We start from the raw sequence: 12,390 nt of genomic DNA on the forward strand, positions 1-12,390 counted from the left end.
TAAAAAAATTTAAAAGTCTTGCAAGAGGCAAGTTTTGCAGGAGGCAAGTCTTGCAGGGGGGCCCGGGCCCCTGCTTGCCCCCCTTGCTTCCGCCCCTGCATCCAGCTGAAATGATAAATTTAAATATTTTTGAGATTTTAAAGAATTTCACAAGATATATCTAGAGTTTGAATAATTATTTCAAGATTAAATTATTATAAATCATAAGTTATTTAAATATCTTTGATGAAATTTCACATAAACCACAAATAAAAAATCTTCATATTATTTGCTCTTTTCTTTTATGTTTATGTGTTTCTGTATTGTGCTATTATACTATTATGTGTAGAAAATAAAAGGCATAATATTCTATTCATAGGGAAACCTACAAATCTTATAAATAATAAAATATCAATTTGTCTCTTAAATAACATCACATATATTATTTTATAATAATTTTAGAAGTTTATTCAATCAAGTCCCTACTTGATTTTTTCTAGGTCTAAAATTGTAATTACCTATATTAATTACATTCTAATCCTTAATTTTTAAAATTTATTTACAATCAAGTCACACTTGATTAACCATCCTATTTTTTAATTTCTGACCAGCTGTTCTTATATGTGTAACCTATTAGGTTTTCAAATAAGTTAATCCAAATATAAATCATAATCCTAAATAAAATAGCATTAAATAAATTATACAATTTAATTTATTATCAATTCAATAATTGATTGATTTATATTTGAAGATCAAATATATGGTTTAACAACTTGTTATGATCCCTCATATTAGAAAAGTCATAAGTGGTTTGACTTAATATTTCAAATAACTAGTTTCTCAGTATAATTATTATCCCTTCATCAAGAATGTTTCAATTTAGACATTATAGCATGAAATATGTCTGCTTTGTTAAATCATTTTTGTTCTCAACACTATAATCATTAATTCTTTAAATAAGATTTGAAACTCTTTCCAAATCTTGTTTTATCTTGACTAAGGATTACACAATCATTACTATTTAAGAACATATAAAATATTTTTTTAATTCATCCTCTCTTGATTATTCAAATATTTTCATATAGTTTATGTTATATCTAATATCTACTTGTTTGTTATCTTTGATTAGAACAATGTGTGGTTAGGATCAGAGCATAACACTCTATATATAAGATAACTTAGTGATATCAAGTTTAAGGATTACTTACATAACTATTATGTGAGCCTTTCTATAAATATGTGATTGCTCTATATGAAATTTTATTGTGGGTCAATTCAGTGTACATGTCATTTAACAAGCACCTACATATTAGTTCCAGATATCCTTTATACCTCAATGTATGAGAGCATCTTCTTCCTTTCATAAAGAAATAAACATAATATACATCGATCTTAACAACTCTAATTGATGTTTAGTCCTAATAAAATATTGTCTATAAACATTTAAGAACAATATTTTGATGCAATATAAATATCATAATTATAATAATTTTATAATTTTTTATGCAAATATTTTTGTTTTTCAAATTTTATCTTTATTTTAGATTCATTAATCAAATATAAATGAATATTAAAGAAATTTTTTTTTATTAATAATAAATATGTTTTATATGAATAAAGGTGAGTGGAACAAGAATAATAACATGAGGCAGTGGCATCTCATGATCAGCTTTTGCCAAAAGCTTCATCATTCTCATATAAAGATGAACACAGGATGTGCTTCAGTTTCATCACTGAGTGCGAAGTCCTGAGGAATGGGTGCAATCAGGGTTTTAGCTGATGTTGTGGTGAGTGCAACACGATTTGAATTGAGAGTCGGTGGTACCCATGATCAGCACGATGCATAGTCTTTACAAAATCTTCACCATTCTCGTAAAGCAGAAATGATTCATTACTCACTGGAAGTGCTTCAATTTCATTACTGGGTGTGAGGTCCTCGGGAACTTGTGCAAGTGGGGATGTAGCTGATGCAGCAAGTTAAACAGGCTTGGTATCGAGCGGCGTCACATGATCGGAACGATGTATACCCGCAATTCTGCCATCCTTGATGTCCAGGTTCGCTAATTCATAGGAAAAGATACAGAGTAATTAATCAGGGAACACAAGATGATATCTAAGTGATTTCTAGTTCTCAGATTAATTTCTGACCATAAATAGAATATTTCCATTTCATTGCTTAGATTAGATAGGTAGGAAGATGAATTGAATGAATTTCAAGAATATGAAACTGTATGCTGATCCAAATATATCAGATTCATTCAATTGCACCTACTGCTATTGTTATGTTTAATGAAGTGTGATTGTCTCATATATCAAACAAATTCCTCAGAGAGAGCCGACCAGAAGTCATTATACTCTTGAAAGGATCCTGAAGTTACTAACTATCCCCAGTTCAAATCAATGACTTCTCTTTCCCTTCTCCACATCACTCCTTTCAAAGCACCATTCATATAATATGGAAGTTTTAGTTTCTTGCACAATCTTAAGTTGTAAGTGCCCGTTCAAGGAAACAAAGAAAAGGGTACCACTATAAAAAGGAAGGAATCATACTCATTTACTTATCAAAGAAAAATTAAAGGACATTAGAGGAAAGATTTGAGATTATACAGCAGCTAATTAATTAAAGTTGAATTCAAGATTCAAGATTCAAGATTCTCACACATGAATCTGAAACAAGTAGTAGAAGAAACCGATCAATTCTTGAATTCATGCCATTATCAACAACCAAAAGTTTCAAGAAGTGCATCGAAAACCAACTCATTAACATTTTATCGGCATTACTGCATACCATCACCATTTGCATACTAGATTACAAAAAATCCGTAGCATGGTTCAAAAACACGGTATACATACAAAGCAAGAAGCCTCAAACTAAGCAGAACAAACAAATATTTGTGATGTTTTGAAATAAATAGAGAAGGGCAACAATGCCCTTTTAAGGCTTAGAAATAGATATAAATGAGAGTAGGGTATTTTAGTAATTGAATACATAGCTTGATAACTATAAATAGAAAGACAAAAAAATAAAAGAAACCTGAAATTGAGAGAGAGAATCAGCAGTGGAAGCAGAAGAAGAGAATAGAGAGAGAGATAGGGGAAAAGGATTGGAGAAGCTAAGTGTTTAAGGTAAGACTTGTTTTTTAATGTGTAATTTAAGTAATTAGCTTTGATTTTTGGTTTGTTAAGGTTTAGGGTTTTGAAGTTTATGTTTTTGAGTTAGATTGATGAATTGATTATATGTGATGAATTGGTTGATTGTAGCATGACTGGTTGAATTGTTATAGGTTGATTATATTGGGTTTTAAAGTTTTTGGGTTAAGGATTATGATCTACCATTTTAGAAAACTAATCTGGAATTCCCGACCAACCGATCGACCGATTGAAGTTGAACCGATAGACAGGTTGGCCTGCTAGATTTTAGTCCACTGGTTGGGATGAGCCGGTAAACTGATTGGGTGTTGGATTTCGGTCGACTAGTTAACCTAACAATGATGGAAGAAAGATTTTTTTAAGTTCGATCAGTTTAGGTTATGTTTGAGATCAATTAGATGGATCGATTCTGATTTATAATTACGTTTTGATTCCTAAATATATAGGGTTATGAGTTAGATCTTAAGTTAAGTGTATTAAATATATTGTACATTATTTTCAAGTTGTTTTTTAATATGTCATCTTTTATATTCAGACAATCTTGATATTCTACCTGCGAAACATCGATAGGATTTCCTTTGATATTTGCTTTTGTGTTCTTTCTGTTTTTGAGTTAAATAAGTGGATAATTTTTCATATGCTAGAGGATTAGTATAAATACTTAAATTGTTAATATGAAATTGATCATGCTTCTTGATAATTCTTATATTGTTATTTATTTCTTGTTTATAATTAAACATGATCACTTATTGAAATTGAATATTTGATATGAGTTATTATACACTTTTGAATTGATAGCTTTTCATTTGATTGATGTCATGAGTTAAGCTTTGAGATATGATTCCGTGTGTTTGGTTATGATATGACCCTTAATATGTCGGTCAGAATACTCATACTAGCAGGGTAGTGTTATCTTTGTGCACATCGTATTTGAATCCTAGTTGGTTGGGGGAGTCACCAACCTGTGCGGACTGATCATCCACAGTTTGGAGCCACTTGTTTATTGCATTTTGATTTTCTAACGAAACTTACCTTATGATATTCTTTGTTATGGCCTGTTTATGAAACTTTCTTGTTAAATTCTAAAGTCAAATTTATATATGTTTCTCTTTGCTGTATTACCTTGTATGTGTATATTGAACGTTATTTACTCACTGAGTTGTTGAACTCACCCTCTTGTTATTCATCCTTTTCAAGCTTATAATTTGTTAGTAGATTGCTTTTGTTGAATCGTTAGAACCTGATCTTTTGGTTGTAATTATATTTTTTTTTATATCTAGATAGTGCTCTATAAATTACTGAAAATTATATTAAAACGATCAATTTATATTACAGGATAGTTTTGTTATCGATGTTGTGGAGAACTCTATTGTGTTTATATAGGTGAAAAAGTTTATATGTTTGTCTAGGTTAGAATAGGTAATGAAATTTAGAGGGGGGCTTGCTTATATGCTGGATATGGATCGGGTCATGACAATATTAAAGAATAGAAAGCAATAAAAGAGACAGGGTAAGAACTAAGCACCTGGAAAAGAGAACCACCAGAGTGTGAAGAGGCACAGCAACACAACCACGGGAATAGCATGAACCCATTTTTCACTCATCATATTAAGAATGCTTAGACGGAAAAAATAGCCAGATCTTTTATCCACCCTTCTTGGTGCATATTTTATTTTCTTGAATGCCTGTTCTATATTGATTATGTAATCCTGATCTTGAACAGGTGCTCGAAACGAGCTGTTTATTGGCCTCTACTGCATTTTTTTCTCAGAAAGAAAGATAAAAGATAATAGAACGAGTACTTTGGCTTTTAGTGTAGAGGGTATAGGAGATTAGAGAAGAAGAAGAGGTGGTGAAATTCTTGGGTTTTCTTTGATACCTTCCATGCTCTCCTATTTTCTTTATTTATTTCTTTCTGCTAGTTATAAGAGGACGTGGGATTTGGCTTTGGTTAGCTACAGGATTTATAACGACTTCTTGTTTTTAGAGGGGGGAAACTTTGCACGCAATTAAGACGATGAATGAAAGCTAATTTAGTCTTTCAATATATCTGGCCAAAAACTGTCATCAAGTATAATAAACAAGAGTAACGATGACAAGGACAGAAGATTTCTTAAACTAAAATCATGGTAGCATGGAAAGAATCTGTAGTTCCTTGACAGATTTATTCACGAAAGTTCAATGTTTTTTCTTTCAAAGAATTGATTAAATCTCAACATATTCAACAGGAAGCTGCTGATGGGAGAGGTTGTTTCTTAATGCATTTCAACGTTCTATTGAATGTGTAAACTCTACCAGGCGATAAATTTGCTTTCACTGTCGTTCCTCTATAATGTAATCGTTTAAGAGAATTCTGTTCGTTCGACCAAAGCCCAACTTCACGAAGATCGCCTTCTTTCCAGTATATATTGACTGTCAGTTTGCCACGTGCTTTCAGTCCTTTAACGCAGCCATTAGCCCACTTATCCCGAGGAAGGGCAGGGAGCAGGTACAGGTCTTCCGCAGTGCTCTGGACTAGCATTTCTGCAATCGCTGCTGGAAAACTGAAATGAAAATAAATATTGAAAAACTATGAGATCTTTCAGTAACTTGAATAATTGTTAAAAGGAAATGTTTGTCAAGAATCCATGTTTTGCTGAAGTCTACATATAGAACTGATGATTGCTTGCACTTTCATTCACAGAAAATTAAAAAAGAATTTTGCTAACCCAAAGTTGGCGTCAATCTGGAAAGGTGGGTGTGCAGTGAACAAGTTACTATATAATCCTCCTTCATAATTGCCTTCATTTTCCGGGTCCACCAGGACAAACAAATGCTTGACCATCCTATACGCATGCTCACTGTTGTGAAGGCGTGCCCACAGTGCAGCTTTCCACATGGTTGACCATCCTGGACCATCCTCTCCTGTTTGTAAAGCAAACGCTTCAGACTTAACTAGAGTAAACGGGAAATGACCCTATAATTACTTCAGTGCAGTTACCATCAGAATCAATAGCCAAACAGCATAGCTGCATGCAAGTTCTCAATTTGAGATTGAGTAAACAAAGTAGCTCTAAAATCTTCAGCACCACAATGGCGTGAAGGTGTTTCTACAAAATCAAATTTTAGAAGGGCAATCAGAAGATAACAATTGTCATCTTCTGTTTCACGGTTTAGTTACCTTCTTTTCTGAAAACTTCTTTAAACTAAACTGCGCATTTCATGACCAATTACCTATCCAGTATGTAGGCATTAGATATATACCTCTTTTGTAAAGGGTATTGCCTGCAGCTTTACATAGATCTGGAGTTTTCTCTACAGTTATTGTATGCCCTGGAAAAAGGCCAAAGAGGTGTGATACATGTCGATGGTGAACCTCTGGGTCCTGAAAATCCTGTGCCTGTCAAAAGCATAGAGAAAACTTCTTAACCATGAAATATGATACAATTTATGATCAGAGAAAAAAATTATTATTTGTACTGGATCTTTTAACTTCTCAGGAAAAATTGAGAAACTCGAGTCAAGAAACATACCCACTCCATAATGGAACCGTCTCTAGCAATTTTTGTTGGTAAAAGCCTAGGAAGAGCTTCAAGAACTTTTTGAACCAGTTCATCCTCATTTCTTCCCAGAATCTGTTTGTAATAAACTTACGAGCATACACAGATAAGGAGTCAACAAAAGTAAAAGACTGAACTACCGTTACTGGGAAAAAGAGTATCACCTTAGCTGCAGAAACAATTGCAGAAAATACTTCTTTTATGATTGACATGTCCATAGTTGATGAGTAGCTGACACTTGCAGGTTTACCATCTGGAGCAATAAACATATGTTCTGGAGAAGTTGACGGGTTGGTTTCCAGATATCCTCCAGGCCCTTCAATCAACCAATCCAACAGAAATGATGTACATCCTTCCAATAAAGGGTATGCCTTATCTCTTAGAAAATCCTAATTATGCAGCACTATGTTAACAATCATCAATTTACAAATAACATTTGTAATACCTATTTTAACTTGCAAGCAAAACACATATAAAGCTCTTTGGTACAGGATGAATAATGATGTCTCCTAGAGCAGTTAAAAGTTAAAACAATTATCATGGATGTTCTGTCATCACAGGTGCTTATGGATGTCATAAATGGTATTAGCCCATGGCAACTTACTTCAAAACTCTAGACTCTCCGAGTTTTTCTTATAACCCTTTCCTTAGAGCATCAAATCTAAAGTCAACCACCTTTAACAATGGTAGTAACTACAATTTAGAGATTCTCCTATCCCCTTCAGAGAAATTATTTTCCAGACGAAAATATCTTCACTCAACTTATTTATCAGTTTCTTTAAAGGGACAGCAGTTGTTTCACTAATCAGTTAATATTAAGTGCAAGCCTCTTTGTCTAACAAACAATGAAGCAATAATGCCACTCAAACCCTTTCCTGAAATGTCATAATGGATTGGATCCTAGGTATGACTTCCCTGGACCTATAAAGTATAAATGCTTGTCTTTCTGTACCAGTGCATGAAGTTGAAACAATGGCAAGGGCAAAAATACTAGCATGAGTTGAGTGCTTCACCAGCAAAGACCACTAACTTGTTAGAGGGGACTGTTTTATGGCTTCAGATTTTACTTCTCCATTCCCTTGGCCTCTTGTTTTTCTTTTCTTTTTCTTTTCCTAATCGTAACTACTACCACAGCAAAGAGATCAATGGAACACTTACTAAAAAATGACCATGGATCTCTGAAGAGTCATTAGGATCACTAAAACCCAGTAAGGTGTTCCCTGATACTTATTTTTCAATACTGCGATTTTGTGTGCCTTGTTAGCAGATGCCACACTTGTGTTGATATCAGCTAGAAGTACCAAGTTGCTGAGATTTGGAATCTTACTTTGTCCTTCGCGTAAGTATAATGCTCCCACAAGTGTGTACAAAGCCAGGCGCCACCCATTGGCCACAAAGCCCATAAAGCTTGACCTGCATCTGGTGATGTTTTCGCCCACAGGTCAGAAACTTGATGTGCAACCCAACCTTTTGCTTCGTAGTTCACCTGTAATATTCAGTACCAAATAAGAAAAGTTACGCATTCCCAGGTACAAAGGGGAGCGGATGGACATTTTGAAGAAAATTTAAGGCCTGGGCAAATCTTTTTAGTGTTTTATCCACAGGCTCACTACTAAAGAAAGTCCCCTTCCAAAGAAAATTCATGAAGCCTTTACATAATATATGGACTAAAAGAAATGCAAGGACCAGCAGAGGAGGTTGGAAAGGAGACTTACTTTCGCAGTCCTGCTCCCGCTGATTGACAGAGAGGAGATGTACTCAAACAAGGGTTCTTGACACTCTTTTAGATTACAAGAAAGAGAAGGCCAGTAGTTCATTTGTAGGTTTATATTCAAGTGTTGAGCACCACTGAAAAACAAGAGAGAGAGAACCATCAAGAGAGAAGCTGTTGATGCAAAAAGCTGCAGGAAATCGGATGCATCATAATAATGGTAATTACTTATCCTGAGAGAAAGTTGTTTAAGTTGTTAAACTAACATGTAGGAATGCAATTGAAGCCCAGGCAAAAGAAAAGAAAACTGTCAGGGGTGCAGTAAGAAAGACAGAACAAAAGAAAGCTATCTTGTTTATTTTCTTTCACCCTCTTTTTTGGGGGGATGGACAATACATTTTCTGAAATATAAATGTAGTGTAGAAAATGTAAATCAAGCAATAAAAAATTATAGTGATTGTGTAACCAAAAAAATATATAGAGGGAGGAATGCTGAACGTACTCCCATGGTGGTGTAAGATCCTTGTTCCATATACCCTGCAGATTTGCCACTTGGGTTCCAGGCCTTGAACAAGAAATAAGCAAATATCGACCATATTGGAATAGAAGCTCCACCAAGGATGGATCTTCATCAGTTTGAAAGGCTTTCACCCTCTCTGCAGTCGAAACTGTATCATCTTCACTTCCATTCAAAGATATATCACTCTTAAAGGGCATATGTTCCTTTCTAGTCAAAGATGCATTTCCTGAAACATTCTTGGAGCTTTTTGAAAGCTGGAGTGAAACACGATGAAAAAGACTCTGATAATCATCCAAATGATGTGCATATAGATCAACGTACGACAAATTGCCTATTGACTTTAATACACTCAGGGAGTCTGAAGTAGGGTTCTTCTTGGAATCGATAGGCTTAGTAAATGGCCCGTCAAATGAAGACGAGGACACTAAAAGTAAAACAGCCCAGTCTGAACCTTCAACCCTCAATTTCGAATCTTCTGAAACACGAACCAGTCCTCTGGCCTCACTAACTTGTAAATCGAGAATTGCAGTAAACTGAATTCCCTGTGGACTGTCATTTTCATTCAGCTTTTGTGCATACCTGTTACCAGGACAACTTCCTTCTATTATAATCTGATTCTCACCTTTTACATATGAATGATGACTCATCTTACTATCCAGAGACACTGTAAATGATACAGACCCTGGTTTGCTCCCAGAAATCTTTGTCACAATCACTTGATTAGGATTAGAAGCGAAGTGTTCCCTCGTATATTCGATATCAGCCACAGAATATTTTACTCTTGCTGTTGCTGTGTCCAAATCCAGCTCCCTCTTATATGTTTTCTCATCATATTTGAGATGTGAATCATCAAATTCCAGCTTGATATCGCCAAGTAGTTGGTAAACCTTTAACAGCAGAAAATAATTATTAGGAGAAATTTTTGCAGTAGGCCTGGCCAGAGAAAATATTACTGGTTTGGGGTTAAAGGAAGTCCTGGCCCAAGCATTTATGCACTAGGCACCAACCCAGAGCCAGGAAGTCCCAATCTATCATCCTCCACTTTTGGCTATGTCAGTGCTCAATCGCCTAGCTTATATTCTGTATTACTCTATGATAAGATTAGAATAAAAAATACCAGAGTCGCCTGCTCAGAATATGCACCGATCCACTGAGGTGTTCCTATTACACATGTTTCAGAAGGATAACTAAACAAGCTTTCACCACTACACTCAACTTCAAAGTACTACATGATTAATATTGATAAATTTTCAGAATTCATACCATATAACATCTTCATAACTGACGTATTTCCAATTAACCAAATAACATATTCATAACTGACGTACTGTTTGCATCTTTTATCAACATTTAAAGCAACTGGGATTTCAAATCAATTGCTTCGAATGGCGAGTGCTCATCAGTCTAACGATAAGCTTAACAGATCTATAAATTGCCAGAAACTTACTTGTGGGGGAATAAAAAGGAGCAAAATAAATGACACCTGAGAATGATACATACATCAGATTGATTTCCTGAAAGTTTTTCTGCTGCAGTTGTAGCTTCAGCATACTGGCCATTATCAACAAGTTTTCTGACCTCTAACAGGGCTGCTGGAGCATTAGGGTTAGTATAGTCTCCTGGGATTCCAGTCCAGAGTGTATCCTCTACAAGAGAGTCCAGATAGTAATACTGTGAGCCTTCCTCAAAGAGAAAGCGAGGATGAGGGGCAAGTTTATCATATATCAGACAAAGCAGACGAGCAGCTCTGTTTCACTGATCTATAGTGAAAGTTGAGAACTGAGACCACAATACTTCACTCACTCTATTTGGTAACAAATAAAGGAAAATCAAACTCAATTGGCACAAAGCATAAAGTGAGATGTTCTTCATTAAAGAAAAAAAAAAAAACCCTTTTTCCCATGGTCGCAAACTGAATTATCGTAAAGCATATAAAACCAAAACACCTTATCTCCAATTTCCTAACAACCAATCAGCAACATGCATATAGTAGATCTCCACAGGAACTAATCAGAAAAGCAATATTGCACAAGCCTGGTAGAATCAAAACAGTTCAAATCATACAGAATGTAAATCTGATGTTCCAGATCAATGACCTAAAGAAAAGTATACAATCTTTTCCTTATAATCAAAGATTGAGCGCTAAAACCACAAATACCATAATCAACTACAAAAATTCATTGTTTACTGTAAAGGAAGAATTGTTTTTCCTGGAAGCGCTCATTAAGTAGAATTTCCATATCTTGAAACAAAAGCAACAGTCATTTTCCTTTAGTTACCATTAAGTTGGAGAGTTTCTAATGCAACACCACCCCAAATCATGGCACCAAGCCTGCCATTGCCAATCGGAATTGCGTCCGTCCAATGCTTAGCTGGCCCACTAAAGGTAACCCTCAATGGCTTAGAACTTTCTCCATTGTTATCCTCCATCAAACTCGGATTCCACCAATCCTTCTCTGTAGAACGCTGCACCAGAACCCACTCCTTATCTTCCATTTCACCAAAACAAGAGGGGTAAACACTGAAAGCTAAAAGGTTTGTGTGCACTCATATATTAGCAAGTGCGTGGGGGAAGCTATTGAATGCTTGTAGCTGCAATAGCATTTCTCAGTGTGGACCCATTTTATTTATTTTTTTGGCATTAACTTTTTGAAGGGATCGGTTTCATACACACAACGTGGAATCTAGATTTCGAATCACATCCGTGGCCATAGTTTCGGCAAGACAAGTTGCAGCAAAGTTCTTTTAATGGAAAGTGTTTTTGTGAAAGGCTATAATCAATTTTTCTCTCACATAAACGTGGCGCTAGCTGGATACGGGACAGAGGAATCACGAGAGAAACTAGATAGATTGTCTTTAGTTTGTTTTTCTTGTCCCGTTTAGTAGGTGCTGAATCAGTTAGCATTAAAGAGGAGGTCGGTGCATGCGGCTGACTGCTGAGACAGATTGTAGATATTGTGTCACAACTCGAATTTCGGGTACTGGCGGCGGGCACTGCGGGCATCATTTACACTAAATCTCAAATATACTTCTTATAAAATAAATTATATAAATTTTTATTATATTTTATAAACTTTTAAAATATTTTTTTAAACCAATAAAATCCTTATAAAACTTATTATAATATAAAAAATCCAAACTTCAAATAAAATATTATAATAATAAAGCGTCTAAAATATTAAATTAAAAAAAAACTTTATCAAAACAAACAAGATATCCTAACAAATAAAATAGTAGTAAATCTCAACAAAATCAATTTACTAATAAAAATTAAGAATATGAATATAATATTAATACAAAGGAATGACTTCAATCAATTCAGCAAAGATATAATATTTAATATGTATATTATAGATATAATAGACGAATAAATTACATATATATATATATATATATATATATATATATATATATATATATATAATGTATAATGTATGTATGTATGTATGGTAATGTAATACATGTTAGATAGCATATAAAACCTTAAGGTT

At 34.4% G+C, this 12,390-nt stretch overlaps 1 protein-coding gene across 1 annotated transcript; it reads right to left on the reverse strand.

The window, feature by feature from the left end:
• Positions 1 to 5,238: 5,238 nt before the first annotated feature.
• On the reverse strand, positions 5,239 to 11,728 carry LOC7492070 (alpha-L-fucosidase 2). The gene is made up of 10 exons (XM_024593783.2): positions 11,179 to 11,728; positions 10,400 to 10,545; positions 8,882 to 9,786; positions 8,384 to 8,516; positions 7,996 to 8,154; positions 6,833 to 7,057; positions 6,642 to 6,743; positions 6,373 to 6,508; positions 5,838 to 6,033; positions 5,239 to 5,672 (listed from the first exon to the last, which is right to left on the reverse strand). Exons 1-10 carry the CDS (start codon positions 11,393 to 11,395, stop codon positions 5,351 to 5,353), a joined length of 2,541 nt encoding a protein of 846 aa, XP_024449551.1. The 5' UTR covers positions 11,396 to 11,728; the 3' UTR covers positions 5,239 to 5,350.
• Between the last annotated feature and the right edge of the window lie 662 nt (positions 11,729 to 12,390).

This window comes from Populus trichocarpa, chromosome 1 (assembly GCF_000002775.5).
Source record: "Populus trichocarpa isolate Nisqually-1 chromosome 1, P.trichocarpa_v4.1, whole genome shotgun sequence".
Lineage (NCBI taxonomy): Eukaryota > Viridiplantae > Streptophyta > Magnoliopsida > Malpighiales > Salicaceae > Populus > Populus trichocarpa.

What these genes read in the sequence shown, in the direction of transcription:
- LOC7492070 (XM_024593783.2), bottom strand. Translation starts at nt 11,395, where the DNA reads ATGGAAGATAAGGAGTGGGTTCTGGTGCAGCGTTCTACAGAGAAGGAT. An exon ending in TTTCAGGAAATCAATCTGAT is followed by an intron (nt 9,787 to 10,399) that starts GTATGTATCATT and finishes CTGCTGTTAAAG; the next exon opens with GTTTACCAACTACTTGGCGA. An exon ending in GCGGGAGCAGGACTGCGAAA is followed by an intron (nt 8,155 to 8,383) that starts GTAAGTCTCCTT and finishes TGAATATTACAG; the next exon opens with GTGAACTACGAAGCAAAAGG.